Source organism: Zalophus californianus, chromosome 2, assembly GCF_009762305.2.
Source record: "Zalophus californianus isolate mZalCal1 chromosome 2, mZalCal1.pri.v2, whole genome shotgun sequence".
Lineage (NCBI taxonomy): Eukaryota > Metazoa > Chordata > Mammalia > Carnivora > Otariidae > Zalophus > Zalophus californianus.
Genome location: NC_045596.1, coordinates 63,241,719 through 63,259,646, shown reverse-complemented (window position 1 = coordinate 63,259,646; position 17,928 = coordinate 63,241,719). Strand labels below are relative to the sequence as shown.

General features: G+C 38.1%; 2 protein-coding genes across 4 annotated transcripts in view; both read right to left on the bottom strand.

Moving 5' to 3' along the window:
- Nucleotides 1-17,928, bottom strand: part of BMP2K (BMP2 inducible kinase) — a 139,501-nt gene that overhangs the window by 112,031 nt on the left and 9,542 nt on the right. The gene's annotated exons all lie outside the window — the stretch shown is intronic.
- LOC113925961 (60S ribosomal protein L17-like) lies at nt 15,127-15,772 on the bottom strand. Its single transcript, XM_035726431.1, has one exon. It carries the CDS (start codon nt 15,696-15,698, stop codon nt 15,144-15,146), a length of 555 nt encoding a protein of 184 aa, XP_035582324.1. The 5' UTR covers nt 15,699-15,772; the 3' UTR covers nt 15,127-15,143.

Genomic DNA, 17,928 nt, shown 5'->3' with positions numbered 1-17,928 from the left:
ACTACTGGGTATTTACCCCAAAGATACAAATGTATGGACCCGAAGGGGTATGTGCACCCCAATGTTTATAGCAGCAATGTCCACAATAGCCAAACTGTGGAAAGAGCCAAGATGTCCATCGACAGATGAATGGATAAAGAAGATGTGGTATATATACACAATGGAATATTATGCAGCCATCAAAAGGAATGAGATCTTGCCATTTGCAACGATGTGGATGGAACTGGAGGGTGTTATGCTTAGTGAAATAAGTCAATCAGAGAAAGACATGTATCATATGACCTCACTGATATGAGGAATTCTTAATCTCGGGAACAAACTGAGGGTTGCTGGAGTGGTCGGGGGTGGGAGGGATGGGGTGGCTGGGTGATAGACATTGGGGAGGGTATGTGCTACGGTGAGCGCTGTGAATTGTGTAAGACTGTTGAATCACAGATCTGTACTTCTGAAACAAATAACGCAACATATTTTAAGAAAAAAGAAAAAGAAGAAGATAGCAGGAGAGGAAGAATGAAGGGGAGTAACTCAGAGGGGGAGACGAACCAGGAGAGATGATGGACTCTGAAAATCAAACTGAGGGTTCTAGAGGGGAGGAGGGTAGGGGGATGGGTTAGCCTGGTGATGGGTATTAAAGAGGGCACATTCTGCATGGAGCACTGGGTGTTATGAACAAACAATGAATCATGGAACACTACACCAAAACAAATGATGTAATATATGGTGATTAACATAACAATTAAAAAATTAAAAAGGAAAAAAAAGAAAAAAATAAAATAAAAAAATATATTCATCCTCTCAAAACATGTTTACAGTATTAGTATGTGTTACATTTAGATAATTCTTGTACATAAGCAAGGCGATTCAATCTACAGTCCATTAACAAATAAGTTGTCTGCCATTTTTTTAGGTATTTATAATACAAATTATATTTTTATTAAATAAAAACAGTTCTATTTCAAAGTTTTGAAGACAGCTATAGTTCAAGCCATACTAATTTAAAATATTAACATGAAATGATCAGAGAAGGCAAAACCCATTTTTTAGAACACTTGGAAATTAAGCTACCTTGACACTAAACAACTTGCACACATAACTACATTCTAGTATTTAGTTCATTAAAGCAGAATTAAAATCATACAAAACAGCCTGTGGTTAGTAAACAAAAACCACTAAAAACTTTATAAATGAATGTGCATGAGGAATTTACAAAGCATGGTAATTCTACATCCAATCCAAGTAAGATAAACGTTTTTTGTTTGGTTTGGTTTTTTTGTCACTGAAGATATAGAGTGCACTGTACAGGATATGTTAACTCCTCTTGGCACTATCCTTTATCACTATACTGGCCCCAACATGTTGATGCTTATGCATGCACTTTGTATAACAATCTCAAGTGTGCCAAGTAAACACAGCCTTCTGTAATCACTTCAGAAGGGGGAGGAGGGGACTACTGAGAAAAATCGCAACACAGAGCCAAAGTATCAGCAAAGAGCCAGTATCTAGTACTTCAAGGCCTGATACCAAAACCTTTGGCTTAGAAAACAAATACATATTTAAACATTCTGTGTATGACTAAGAAAAGCACACCATACAATGTTTCAAATCAGTTTTTTTTTTTAAGATTTTATTTATTTATTTGACAGAGACAGCGAGAGCAGGAACACAAGCAGGGGGAGTGGGAGAGGGTAAAGCAGACTTCCTGCTGAGCAGGGAGCCAGATATGGGGCTCAATCCCAAGACCCCAGGATCATGACCTGAGCCAAAGGCAGACACTTAATGACTGAGCCACCCAGTTGCCCCTCAAAACGGTTTATCTTGATGTCACCAAACACAAACAGGAAAGAATAGCTTGTGCAATTCCTCCTTTTCAAAGACAGCTCAAGTCTATTTCCTGATTAATAAAGTTTGTCAGGTAGAGTAGAGCTTATCTCTCTCACCAACTTCCACGATTCCCTGGGCTTAATTAATAGTCCATTGACTAAATCTGTACTTATCATACTAATGGAAAACCATCCGGTATTACTACCCAATCAGTGCTTTCCAACTACTTGGCTAGCCCCATGGGAAAATGATGGGAGTCCGCTTTCAGCCTGAGATAACCAGCAGGGAACCCCCAAACACAATGGGGCCACTCGAGGGCTGAGGAGGAATCATCTTGGCATACCTATAACCCATCTGTGGCATACAATATAACCACAGCACCTCAGTAAGAATTTGGCCAAACTCTTCTGATACTCAGAGATAACACTAGATACAGCCCTACAAACATCTTACGTACTTTTTTTTTACGCACTTTTGATAGAAAAGCCAATCATACCGAGTAAAAGAAAAAATGTACATAAAATACTCGTACACACAAATACTTGAATCAACATAAGAATCTCCACCAAAAAAAGGAGTACAGTATACAACTTTCATTAGATTCTCAACGAAATATGCAATTCAAAAAAAACTTAAGTTTTACTACTTTTTTTTTAGGATTTTATTTATTTATTGGACAGAGAGAGAGAGACAGCAAGAGAGGGAACACAAGCAGGGGGAGTGGGAGAGGGAGAAGCAGGCTTCCCACTGAGCAGAGAACCTGATGTGGGGCTCGATCCCAGGACCCTGGGATCACAACCTGAGCTGAAAGCAGACGTTTAATGACTAAGCCACCCAGGTGCCCCTAAGTTTTACTACTTTTATTGAAATATGCAACAGAATGTTTTCTGAATTCTGGTCCTTAAAATGTCTATGTAACTGGCTTCCACATTAAATTTGGCAATGCAGGAGAAAGTTCTCTAGACAATTAGAAGTCTCTATCAAAATATGTCAATATAAAATAATTTAATAATGTTCACCATGGATATTTTTCCTTTTAGCATGGTCTATAAAGACATTTATAATTTCAGACAGAACAAGTACCATTTAAAACATAACAAAACAAGCTTTGTCTTAAAAGCACTGATACCCAGACTGTAGTTATCTCATTCAGCTTGTGGATCTTTAAGACATGTAGGTTTACATCAGAATATATTTTACTTCAAAGAACATGATAGCTGGGTGCCTGGGTGGCTCAGGTGGTTAAGCGACTGCCTTTGGCTTAGATCATGATCCTGGAGTCCCGGGATCGAGTCCCTCATCGGGCTCCCTGCTTAGCAGGGAGTCTGCTTCTCCCTCTGACTTTCCCCCATCTCATGCTCTCTCTAGCTCACTTTCTCTCAAATAAATACATTAAATAAAATATTAAAAAAAACAAAAAAACAAAAGAACATGATAGCTCTCATGTGCACTTTTTGGTTAATAAGAACTACAGTGAAACTCTTTGGTAAGAGAATTCCAGGCACCCACTGGAACTTCCTCAAAAATACTGCCTACCTGGAATACAAACTGGTGCAGTCACTCTGGAGAACAGTATGGAGGTTCCTCAAAAAGTTGAAAATAGAGCTACCCTACAATCCAGCAATTGCACTACTGGGTATTTACCCCAAAGATACAAATGAAGTGATACAAACGGGCACCTGCACCCCAATGTTTATAGCAGCAACATCCACAATAGCCAAAATACCGAAAGAGCCTAGATGTCCATCGACAGAGGAATGGATAAAAAAGATAGGGTGTATGTATATGTATGGGTGTGTGTGTGTGTGTGTGTGTGTGTATGCCGCATCTTCTTTATCTATATAAATACACACACATGCACACAGGCACACGTGTGCGTGTGTATGTGTGTGTATATACATACATATACACATATATTTAACAGAATATTACTCAGCCATCAAAAAGAATGAAATCTTGCCATTTACACTGACGTGGATGGAACTAGAGGCTATTATGCCAAGCGAAACAAGTCAATCAGAGAAAGACAAATACCATATGATTTCACTCATATATGGAATTTAGGAAACAAAACAGATAAACATACGGGAAGGGAGGGAAAAATGAAACAAGATGACACCAGAGAGAGAGGCAAACCATAAGAGACTCTTAATCTCAGGAAACAAACAGGGTTGCTAGAGGGGAGGTAGGTGGGGGGGATGGGGATAATTGGGTGAAGGGCATTAAGGAGGGCACCTGATGTAACGAGCACTGGGTGTTATATGCAACTGATGAATCAATGAATTCCACCTCTGAAACTAACATAAACAAACGAATAAAAATATTGCCCACCTGAAGTGATCTATTCAGAGACTACTGTAAGAAACAGTCATACCTTTGAAAGAACATAATCATAGCTTTTCTAAGAACAAATTCTTTTCAGAGTGAAATGATTTATAGAAACCAACAGAAGGAAAGCTTAGAAAAGAAATAAGATCAGTTATTTCTTCCCTTGGTAAGGTTCTATATATGCTAACAATACTTGTAAAATTTTTGCCATAACCTAAAAAATATTTAATGGACTGTCCCCTTTGACTTTAAAGGACCCATGTAATAAAGATAAAAAAGCATCTGAAACAGTACAATCTAGTTTCTCACAGGCACCCAGTAAGTACAATGTCCCTATTTCCTTTGCTTCTTTCAGTCAAAATCTTAAAGGATTTATAATTCTCACACATTTATGACTTTAATTTGTTTTTCTCTACTGACCTGACTTACCTGAATTTGGGGAAACCAGTTCTTTAAACCAGTTCTTTAAAACGAGTTCTTAAACCAGTTCTTTAAAAACATACCAGGGGTGCCTGGGTGGTTCAGATGGTTAAGCATCTGCCTTCGGCTCAGGTCATGATCCCAGGGTTCTGGGATCGAGCCCCACATCAGGCTCCTGGCTCAACAGGGAGTCTGCTTCTCCCTCTCCCTCTGCCTCTCTCCCTGCTCATGCTCTCTCTCTCTCTGTGTCTCAAGTGAATAAATAAAAACAAAATCTAAAAAAATAAAAAATAAAAACATACCAGATTGCAAAATCTTCCTAGTCCATGTCTTTTTATAGCCTTGATTCCTCAGGCCTAAGTACTAAGAATATATTCCTAATTAAAGGCAAATTATCTTCTCCATATGATCTCACTAAGGAGGAATTCTTAATCACAGGAAACAAACTGAGGGTTGCTGGAGTGGTGGGGGGTGGGAGGGATGGGTGGCTGGGTGACAGACATGGGGGAGGATATGTGGTATGGTGAGCGCTGTGAATTGTGTAAGACTGTTGAATCACAGACCTGTACCTCTGAAACAAATAATACATAATATGTTAAGAAAAAAAGAAGATAGCAGGAAGGGAAAAATGAAGGGGGGGAAATCGGAGGGGGAGACGAACCATGAGAGACTATGGACTCCGAGAAACAAACTGAGGGTTCTAGAGGGGAGGGGGGTGGGGGGATGGGTTAGCCTAGTGATGGGTATTAAAGAGGGCACATACTGAATGGAGCACTGGGTGTTATACGCAAACAATGAATCATGGAACACTACATCAAAAACTAATGATGTAATGTATGATGATTAACATAATAAAATTAAAAAAAGAAAATATAAAAAAATAAACTTTTTGTACTAGTGAGAAGATCAATCCATTTACAATATAATATAAAGCACACAGGACAAAGCTTATAAAGTTGCAGGACCCAAATGAAGAAAAACTTCACCGAGAAACATAAAAGTTTTAATAAAATGGAGAGACGCACTATGTTCCTGGAAAGAAATACTCAACACTGTCAATATGTCAACCCTCCCCCCCACCTACAATCCCAAATTAATATAGAGTTTTCATGGAATGCCAATTAAAATTCCAAACTGCAGAATTCTATGGTGTGCTTATTAACCCTGAAGTTTTCTGAACCTTTCTCTAAACCTAGGATTAATTCTCTGTGATTTAAGTCCAGGACTCTATTCAACAAGCACCCTACGAAGTTTAAGAACCTTTGCATTAGTCCTGTTATCTACTAATGTCTGACCTGAAGGCCATTACTAAAGCAGATACAGGACAATCCCCGACTTAATTGTTCAACTCAACAATTTTTCAACTTTACAATGGTGCAAAAGCAATATGCATTCAGCAAAAACTATACATCAAATTTTAAATTTTGAACTTTTCCTAGGCTAGTTGATATGTGGTACAATACCCTCCCCTGACGCTGGCAGTTGCAGTGAGCCACAGCTCCCAGTCAGCCACTGCAATCATGACGGTAAACAACTGACACACTTACAACCTTCCTGTACCTATACACCATTCTTCTTTTTTTCACTCTCAGTAGAGTATTCAGTAAATTACATAATACCCAATACTCTATTATAAAACAGGCTTTGTGTTAGATGATTTTGCCCAACTGTAGGCTATTGTTAAAGTGTTCAGAGCACGTTTAAGGTAGGCATGGTAAGCTATGATGTTCGGAGGGTGGGTGTATTATATACATTTTTTGACATGATATTTATAATTTACAATGGTTTCAAGGGCTGTAACCCCCATCATAAGTCAAGGAAGACCTGCATTCATGAACTGATCTGACCACTTTGGGGGGTAATTTTTTCTTCCCATCTTAGGAGACTGACTAAAGGAGAATGTGACCTGTGGCAATAGCAGCACTGGCATTACTGGAAAGCTTACTAAACGCAGAACCTCAGTCCCCACCCACACGTACTAAATAGGAATGTGTATTCTAATAAATATCCAGGTGATTTATATACATATTAGTTTGATAACCAGTGTGTTAAAGAATAAGACTCTCCAGAATTATGTTTTAAAAAATTAATATATCTTAAAAAAGCCATTCAAGTAGAGGGACATCATATTCCTCTCGACATTCCCTGCTCGATCACCAGTCCCAAGGGTCCCTCATCACAACTCCTATTTGTAAGACTGGGATGAAGTCACTATCTTTTGTTTTTCCTTTATTTCCAGTCATGACATCTTTCCCCCTCCCTTATCCCATTTTCTTTCCTATAGTGGAAAAGTCAGATTTTAAAACCAGTGGGTTTCTTCTTTTTCCATTAACTGCATTAATTAATTTTTTCTCCCTTTATTACATTTCAAAACTCCTCCATTCATAAATCCAAAGCCTGGGTGTTAGGGTCTCAATCATCTCTCACCCATTTCACAACTTCATTCTCACCAGAAATAGCAGAATTCAAAAGCACCAAATTTTAGCCAATTCTTATATATTGCTATTAAATTTGTCTTTTCTTCCCAAATTCAGCATTATGCTAACCTCTTCTTGGGACTCCTTGGCTTCATGATGTTAAATACAGAAACCTACATCTTCAACTTTTCCATCTCTAAGTTTGAGTTACCTCAATAATGTATGGTATTCTCCAACTCCACAACCCATCATCTGCTTTCTCAGACTACCTCCAATGCTCTCTTCACCCAACTACCATACTCCTGCATCTCACCCAAACTGTAAGTAGCCAACCATCGGATAGAGGCTCTTCCTATTTTTTTTCCAACAATTTTTTTTTTTTTTAAGAGAGTACATGGTGGGGAGAGGCAAAAGGAAAAGGAGAGAATCTTAAGCAGGCTCCATCTCACCACCCTGAGATCATGACCTAAGCCAAAATCAAGAGTCAGGTGCTTAACCAACTGAACCACCCAGGCACCCCTCCAACAAATTTTAATAAGTGGCTATGCTAGCTTCTGGAATACATTTTAAGTAGGACACTGTATGTGTGAGTTTACAGTCCTGGGGGCGGGGGGGAGAAAGACAAAAATAAGTTATTGTGGCACACTGTGATGAAAATATAATAAGGGCAGTATCACTGAGTTGCAAAAGGTTGAAATGAAATAATTATATTTAGAATACTCTCAACCCAGCATTCTTTTTTTCACTTAAGTGGGCCCTGAAATTTCATTGTTTTAGGAAGACTTTCTAGATGAGAACTGACATTAGCCAGGAATCTTATCACATAAACAGCATCACATATCTAACTCAAGCAAAACATGCAACCACTTAATTCACATATCCAATTCAGTGGCTTATTTGTATCATCCTACTTATGATTAGGGATAAAGAGTAAGCAAGCATCCTATAACCTCATCTTTGGAATGTATTACCACTTTATTTTAATACATGCTTTTGTATTGGTTATATTGTACAACCAAATAATACATATTTTATTTTCAACCTCTATGAATGCTCAACTTAAAAAATTTCCTCATTTGATTAGGTTCCCAACATGAAAAGTAGGAAATCCCCCGATTTAGTAGTGGATTCTGACAGCTCGTATCTACACTTTGGCATTCAGAGTATTTCCCCACACAAACAATCCTACATCTGATAATTAGGTGCTCAGGTCAACCTACAATCTAGTATTAACAGTACTAATAACTTAATGTCTCTCTGTAAAAACATCTCTGTGTGAACATTCAGAGTTCCAACTTGAGAAGCCAAGAATACATCTCACTACACCCCTAGTACTGCAGGTTTTGCCCAGCCTACCAAAGAGTGACAAAGAGATTCCCCCAGATCCAAGCCACTAGTAGTACCCAAGTAACTACAAGCAGCAACTCAGACAAGTTGTCTCCAATTTCTAAAGCAGTTCCTACCTTTACTTTGGTCATGTGTCCCTTTGAAAATACAATGAAAGCCATAATCCCTTGCCTAAGAAGACACACATGGATGTCAATGAACCCCAGGTGAACTACCCCAACTGCAAAGTGTAGAGTCCACATAAACTGTACACTACAGACCAATACTGCCCAATACATGTCCAATATAATGTAAGCCACATATGCAATTTTAAATTTCCTAGAGGACACAGGGAATTTTAATAATACATTTTTAAGGCAATATAACCAAAATGCTATCATTTTAACATGTAAGCAATATTAATATTAATATCTTTTACATTCTTTTTTTCACATTAAAGCTTTGAAATCCCATGTGTATTTTACATATATGATTCATTTCAATTCAGCCTTGCCACATTTCAAGTAGTAGCCACACGCAGCTAGTGGATTCTGTATTAGACAGTTTTGCTAGACTATATACCATCCAGCAATTCTTGAGCCCTTTGGGCTCAGGATCCCGTTACAGTCTGAAAAATTACTGAGGGCCCGAAGAGAGCTTTTGCTCATGTAGGTTATATTAAATCCATATTTACCGTATTAGAAATTAAAACTGAGATGGGGCACCTGTGTGCTGCAGTTGGTTAAGCATCCAACTTCTGATTTCGGCACAGGTCATGGTCTCAGGGTCGTGAGTTCAAACCCCACGCTGGGCTCTGCACTCAGCGTGGGGTCTGCCTGTCCCTCTCCCTCCACTGCTGCCCCGCCCATGCTTATACTCAAGTACACTTACACACTCTCTCTCTAAAATAAATATTTAAAAAAGAAATTAAGACTGAGAATTTTTTAAATCTTTAATTCAAAATAATAAACATTACTTGTCAACATAAATAACATTTTTATGAAAATAGCTGTTATTTTTCAAAAGAAAAATTTAGAGAGAAAAATGGCAATGCTTAACATTTTTGCAAAGCTCTTTAATATCTGCCTTAGTAGAAGACTACTGGATTCTCATAACCGTTTCTGCAATAAATCTCCTGAGATATACAGTTTGGGCCTAATGAAGCATATGAACAAAATCTAGCCTCACATATACAGAAGGAAAGATGAAGACTATCTTAATAGTCTTTTTAAATAATTACAGATATTCTTCTTTGCTATTACAGCAAAACATGACAATTAGTAGCTTCTTAGTTGCAAGTATCACTGAATTTCTTGCACTGTTAAACTAAAATCCAATGGTCAATCTTGTACTATATATTTACATCATATATACATCATACATTTGGAAAATCAGTTCACTAAGTTAAAGAGATCTTCTATTACACAATTTTTTAAAAAGAAAATAACATTTGTTAACATTATCATCTATCTCCTCGGAAAAGCCTACGTAATGGGAAGCTGTCAAGTTCACAACGGCAGATACAATTTTCCAAAATTCTAATTTTCTTTTGAAAGCTCAAATTCCAACATTAATAACATCTGTCGGGTGTTTTCCTTGAAGTGACAGCCTCACTTAATAGAAAAATGTCTGCCAAATACCCAAATCTAAATGAATCATAGTCTGTCAGTCATTCTTTCAAATAAAAATGGTATTCCATGTAAAAAGCAGCTGGTCTAGGACACAACTCAATCACCCACATGCTTTTCCTCAATTATACCACTATACTTCATTATGCAGCAAGTGTTTTATACACTTCCCATTTCTTCACACATTAAAAAAATGTGTACTTACAAATGGCCAATAAGATCATGAAAAAATGTTCAATATCACTTATATTTAGGAAAATACAAATCAAAACTGCAATGATATACCACTTCATACCCATTAGAATGGGCTTTCATAAAATTTTTTTAAAAACCTTGAAATATCAAGTTTTAGTGAAGATGGGAGAAATTGTAACTACGTTGTTCGTTGCTGGGAAGAATTTTTAAAAAATGCATCTACTATGGAAAATAGAATGCAGTTCCTCAAAAAATTAAACACAGAAGTATCACATAAGCCAGCAATTCCACCTCTGGATATATACCAAAAAGAACTGAAAGCAGGGACTTGAAAAGATACTTGTGCGCTCATGTTCATAGCAACATTATTCACAATAGCCAAAAGGTTGAAACAACCTAAATGTGCCCACTGATGAATAAACAATATGTGATATATACATAAATGGAATATTATTCAGACTTAATGGGAAATTCTGATACATGCTACAACATGGATGAACCTTATTTCTAAGGGAAATAAGCCAGACACAAAAGACCAAATATTGTGTGATTCCACTTATGAGATGTACTTAGAATACTCAAATTCATAGAGACAGAAGGTAAAATAGTGTTTACGACAGGCTGGGGAAAAAGAGATATGGGGAACTAGTGGCTACCAGGTACTGAGTTTCAATTAGAGAAAACAAGAAAGTTCTGGAGATCAATAGTGGTGATGGTCACATAACAACGTGATGTACTTACTGCCACTTACTTAACTGTAAACTTAAAAAAGAGTAAAATGGTAAATTTTATGTTATATATACTTTACCACAATCCAAAAAAAAAGATGTACTCAAGGGGCCAAGATTTATAGAATTTTTACAGCTATATCAAGGATGTTAAGGGAAACTGGCTTTAAAAAAAAAAAACAACAGGGGCGCCTGGGTGGCTCAGTTGTTAAGCATCTGCCTCCGGCTCAGGTCATGATCCCAGGGTCCTGGGATCGAGCCCCACATCAGGGTCCCTGCTCTGTGGGAAGCCTGCTTCTCCCTCTCCCACTCCCCCTGCTTCTTTTCCCTCTCTCGCTGTGTCTCTCTCTGTCAAATAAATAAATAAAATCTTTTTAAAAAAATAAAAAACAAAAAACTGAGTGGAAATGATGCAAAGAATACAATGACTACTAATACAGTTTGGTGCAAAACTGTCTTGATTTGTGGTTTGGAACCATCAACACAAATGCCAATGCAGTGTAAAAGGCAATTATGTCTTGGTAGTATCATGAAAATAATTTTGACCTGAATGGTCTCCTCAAAGGGCCTTGGGGATCCTTTCTCCTGGGGCCCACAAACCATATTTTGAGAACCATTACTGAAGCCTATTCTTTTAGAAAAGCCAATTAATGGCAGAAGAAGAAAAAAAAAGAGACACAAAAGATCACTTAGTTCTATTTTTTTTTAAAGATTTTATTTATTTATTTGAGAGAGAGAGAACGAGAGATAGAGAGCATGAGAGGGAAGAGGGTCAGAGGGAGAAGCAGACTCCCTGCTGAGCAGGGAGCCCGATGTGGGACTCGATCCCGGGACTCCAGGATCATGACCTGAGCCGAAGGCAGTCGCCTAACCAACTGAGCCACCCAGGCGCCCCCTATTTTTGTTTTTATTTTACCTTTTAAGATGAGAGAAACAGGTTTACATGCTGAGCAGAAATGAGATATAGTAAGAATTAAAGAACAAGCAGAAAACAGAAGAAAAATCAGATAACTGATAGAGAAAAAAACAGAGCGGATTACATAAATCAGGGACACAGCCTCTAAAGTTGGGAATAAAGGAGAAACGGCTATCAGAGGTAGAATGGGGTCGGGGATGTACTTTGACATAAAAAAGCTCTAAGTCCTGAGGACGTACTGCGTAGCATGGCAACTATAATTAATACTGTATTCTATATTTGAAAGTTGCTAAGAGTAAATCTTAGAAGTTCTCATCACAAGCAAAATAAATTGTAACTACGTTAAAAATGAATGATGGATGGGGCACCTGGGTGGCTCAGTCGTTAGGTGCCTACCTTCGGCCCAGGTCATGGTCCCAGGGTCCTGGGATCGAGCCCTGCGTTGGGCTCCCTGCTCGGCAGGGAGCCTGCTTTTCCCTCTCCCACTCCCCCTGCTTGTGTTCCCTTTCTCACTGTGTCTCTCTCTGTCAAATAAATAAATAAAATCTTTAAAAAAAAAAAATGAATGATGGATGTTAACCAGATTTACTGTGATCATTTCACAATTTATACAAATATGCAATCCTTACATTGTACACCTGAAACTAATGTTTATGTCAATTATATCTCAATTTTTTTCAAAAAAGCTCTCCTAGGGGCACCTGGGTGGCTCAGTTGGGTAAGCATCTGCCTTCAGCTCAGGTCATGATCTCAGGGTCCTGAGATCAGGCCCCACATCAGGTTCCGTGCGCAGTCTGCTTCTCCCTCTCCCTCTGCCACTCTCCCCCGCTTGTGCTTGTTCTCTTTCTCTGTGTCAAATAAATAAATAAAATCTTTTTAAAAAATAAAAAAAGGGGCGCCTGGGTGGCTCAGTCGTTAAGCATCTGCCTTTGGCTCAGGTCATAATCCCAGGGTCCTGGGATCGAGCCCCACATTGGGCTCCTTACTCAGCAGGAAGCCTGCTTCCCTCTCCCACTCCCCCTGCTTGTGTTCCTGCTCTCGCTGTGTCTCTGTCAAATAAATAAAATCTTTCCAAAAAAATAAATACATTAAAATACTCGCCTACTAAGAAAAAATACGGACATTAGATATATGCTTCTTGATGATGATGGGAATAATTCCAGCGTTTTATGAAAAAGATTAAGAAATTTTCTTTTAATATTTTTAAATCATATATCAAATACTATTCTAACTTTTCACCTGTATGTGTATAAAAATATGCCACATGTATCACAGAAGCAATGTCATGTCATTTTTAGGAAAATTGTTTTATGATGCCATAGGCACTTATTTTTTTTTTAAAGATTTTATTTATTTATTTGAGAGATAGAGAGCACGAGAGGGAAGACGGTCAGAGGGAGAAGCAGACTCCCTGCTGAGCAAGGAGCCCGATGTGGGACTCGATCCCGGGGCTCCAGGATCATGACCTGAGCCGAAGGCAGTCGCTTAACCAGCTAAGCCGCCCAGGTGCCCATAGGCACTTATTTCTAAACACTCAGAAGTTTAGTATTCCAGGTTAAGTCAAATGCATTTGTGCCATGATCTAATAAAATAAAAATGTGATGAAATCTTGTTCCTTTTTATTTTAAATAGATGTAGCACAAATCTGTTAAATGAAATGCAAAAAGGGATTCGACATTACAGCACTAAGCCTTAAAGTTCCATAACCTTGAACTAGGAATTGAAGGAAGTAAGGGATAAGAATTCAGCTATTCTCTTCTTTTCACCTTCCTTGTTTTTTACAGGAGGTCCTAAATATTGCTATGGCACATTCAACTGAAGAAGCTAGAGTAATGTGATTTTATGCTACTTACTTTACAGTTCGCAAATACATTATTTCATTTACGATCGAACCTTTCTTTTATGATTGAACATTTCTACACTGAGACAATAGTCTAATTTGGGGGAAGCTGCAATTTTAAACTTTGTAAAATTAATCCTGACATCATAAACAACTACAGCACATGGTTCAATGGCCTTAGGAAAAAGCAAAGGTGGAAAGCTTTAACTCGAAAATGGTTGGAAATACCTCCTTCCACCTCAGACTCTGCAGGCACCCATGAAAACTCCAGCTGCCTCCAGAATATTAAAAGTCCCCTAGTCGCGTGAGCCTGCTCGAAGTCCCGACTCCAATCAAAAGCCAATGCCTCTATGTGCACAGGAGCCAATTAAGGAGGCCACAGGTAGTGGAAAGAGTGCTAGGTTAAAGTCACGAGACCTAAACTCCTTCCTCCACAACCAACACTAACAGTGTGACTTTGGGATGCACTAGCATTTTAAAAGACTGTCAGTCCAACAATACCAGTTAGAATAATATTTAAGAATATTTTCTGAAGGAAGCTAAAAAGGCCCTACCCTCAATGTAGATTCTTGTACACCACCCACCACCCCCTTCCCTATATTTAGTCTTCCAAAAAGCAAAAATCAATGAACTGACCCCACAATATCCATAATGGCCCATCATAACTTTTTAAAATGCAGGTAGCCTTTACTAAGAAAGACAGCTACTACTCTAAGGTGAGAACAAATCTGAACCTTCAATCAGTAAATAGGAGTTTCTCATACTAGAAATTTATGGCCATTAGTTACATCCAACTTTGAACACTATGGATTCATACAGCACCTTGCAAACTCACTTCCAATATTCCTTAGAGACAGAGTACAATCAGCAAAGTGACATACACAAACACATACTTTTTTTAAAAATCCACGGATTTGCAACATTTCTTAAGTTGCCACTTCAGTGAGCTGAAAAACGTAAAATCCCTAACAGCTAGCTTCAGTATGTTTTAAAAATATGTATCAATTTGGATTGAGATCCTTAGAATTTCTCCTTTGGATTATACAAACAATATTTTGCTAAAAGATAAAAAATTAACAGATTTAACAACCCAGTTAACTATTCACTAGGATTTGAACTAGACTAGTTGGTAAGAAAGTAAAACAAAAAAACTCTTCAGATCTACATTATTGCTTACAACACCAGTTAACTATCTTATAAACTTCCGTTACTGATCACAGAAGAGACCATTAAAGGCCTATGCACAGAGAGCATATACACATCTTACTTCTGGAAAAATAACTCAAAGCACATGTCCTACTGATCATGAGTCAGTGCCATCATTTTTTTTATATACAAAGAATAGACCATTAACATTCAGTAGGAGAGATTCTGTTATGCAGGCCAGAGAATGAAAAAGTGGGTCATGGCCAGTGATGCATAATCCCAATCCCTAGTAAGAGTCCTGACAACATTCATTAAGTAAAATATTTTACTATATTATGTGTAAGTCTTTTTTTTTTTTTTGCATTTATTCTGCAGAATTTACTCCCAGGCCATAAGTTTTTGTTTCTTCAGTTTCTTCTGGGGTATCTTTTTCTTCTGTGCAACCTCCTCTTCTGGTTTAGGAACAATCTGCTCTTTTTCAGTAAGGATCATCTCAATGTGGCAGGGAGAGCTCATGTATGGGTTAATCCGACCATGAGCCCTGTACGTTCTACGCCGCATCTCGGGGGCTTTGTTCACCTGGATGTGCTCAATGACCAGAGAATCAACATCTAAACCCGTAAGTTCAGCATTACTCTCTGCATTTTTAAGCATGTGCAGTAAAAATTCAGCACTCTTCTTGGGCCACTGACCCTGTGTCCAGCCCCACTGTTTGGCCTGGGCACACCTACCAACTCCACCATTGTAGCGACGGAATGGCACACACTGCTTCTGTAAAGTGACGTCTTTCAGATACTTGGTGGCTTTTCGGATACGCATACCCTTGATGGCCTGGGCAGTTTCACGTGTGTTCTTAAAGTGAACACAAAGATTTGAACCTCTTGATTTACATGATTTCATAGGGTTTTCTGGGTCAAGCGAATAGCAAACCATTTTCAGAGGTCACCTCAGGCCGCTTAGGGGGAAGAGCTATGTGTAAGTCATTTTAATACTAACATCTTAATGATTCCAGAATGAAAAGTAAAATTTGGACTACCCACACACTATCTCATTCAAAAGAGAATACTTAAATATGTAAAAAGCTCCAGCCATCCCTAACAATGACCCAGTCCCAAAAATTAAGGAAAATAAGTAAACACAGCAATTAGGCAGGGGAAGCGGTATGTTGGAAACCTCTCTTCCAGAAAACTAAAGAAGGAATAGAAGAATGTTGAGGGTGATAATGATTAGTTATTAACAAAACTGCATAAAGACCTGGTTTGCTACCTCTGATCTGTTATGCCAGGCTTACAAATTCCCTAATCTAAAAGAAAACTGAAGTTCTCTCTACTGAGAAAATCACCTCCAATATTAGACACACTAGTTAGAGGGTCCCCCAAGGTAATAATCAAGTATTTTCTTCCCCCAGAGCATTACGGATATAAGATCCCCTTCTTCCTAATCTCTCACTCTCTTAGATACCAGTCGTCCCATTAAGCCTTGGTAACCATCAACTCGAGACAAAGCCATAGCCAGTTGAGCATTTCCAATATTGTTACTTTAAGACTAGGTATTCAGAGCACATACTTTAGGCCTGTCTGCCCTCTCTGTCCCACAGTAGTGGCTTTCTTTAAAAATGACATGCGTCAAGGGAACTCAGGCTAGAAGAACACTGTTGAGTCACACCTAGTAAGAAGAGCAATGCAGTACCCACAAAACAAAGATGTACTATTTGTGTAATCACTACAGAAATGAAACATGCCAGGAATCCAGAAATAAATCTGGTAGTATTTTTTTTCATTCATCTAGATAATGCTGTACCTACATTATCATCAAATATCTCTATCTACTTATTTCAGTTTCTGTAAAATGACATAACATGAAAAATGGGGCCAACCTACTCAACCAAACAGTTGGATATGTCAAATATGGTTGTTATCCAATTGTTTTATTTTATAGTAAATGTTTACAGGCCTTCTGGCTGCTTTTCAATTCAAAAATTTAATCTCTTACAAATGTACTGAATACCTATCATGAGTACAGCACTGTAAAAGATAAGAGATAAGATGAATACAAGCCAAATCTTAAGGGAACTTTTAATCTTGCAGTAGAGGAAACTTTTCATTACACATATTCTTAGAATAGAACAAAGCTAGTAAAATAAGGGCAATATGAGCAACAGTTACTACACAGAGCCTCAGAGGAAGGCATAATTACACTCATTTCCTTGCAAACAGGGTTTCATAGAAAAATAAAGATTGCAAGAAAGTAACTGTATTCTAACTGTATCCTACAAGATACATTTAAACAGAGTGGGGAGACAGGTGTCTGCATTCTAGGCAATGTAACAACAGAAGGTGAAAAACAGGAACGAAAAAGCAAGAGCAAAGTACAGGAAATGTGAAGTACATGCGCAGTAAAACACACCTAGGGTTAGAGTTTGAGAGGGATTAAGACCTGTGGGGAGTTGGGGTCACACTGCAGAGGGCCTTGAATCCCAGAGTAGTGAGTGTGCACTTCACTTAGTTAGGCAAATGATCAGAAGTCCATTTCAGGAAGAAAAACTGGAAGGAATACAAGAGTGGATTTGGTGAGGGGAAGGGGAAGAAGAGTCTACATGAGAATGTAATTCTGTAAGAGGTATTAAGGACCCAAACTAGAGCTGACAGCACTGGAAACAAAAAGTAGCTGACTCTTCACACATTATCATGGGTAAACTTTCTATCCACAAACTAAGAGAAAGTACTGTCATAACCCTTCCTTAAACATTCTTTCCAAATAAAAACTTGAAAAACACGAAAATTTCTTTACTTCCAGATACCCTCCAAAATATGAGTCACTTGGAGAACACAAACCATTAAAATGACAAAAGAATCCATTAAAGTGGCATATCCTTTGAAACTAAATAGTACTCTGAAATGCCACAGGATTTTATTTAAGCACCCATCCCCTTATCTTAAAGGGTACTAAATAAGGCAACTTCCTAGAAAAGACTTTTTCACAATGATTAAGAAATAATTTTATACACGAGATAAAAAATAAATTGCTAATCTATACTGAAGTTTGTCAAAGAACTCAAATGCATGATTATCAAACACAATCCTTTCATTATGGTCTCAATCCTAAAGCTGTTCATCTTTTAGCCCTCCTTTCCCATGCTCCTCTCTTATCAGAGAAGCAGTAA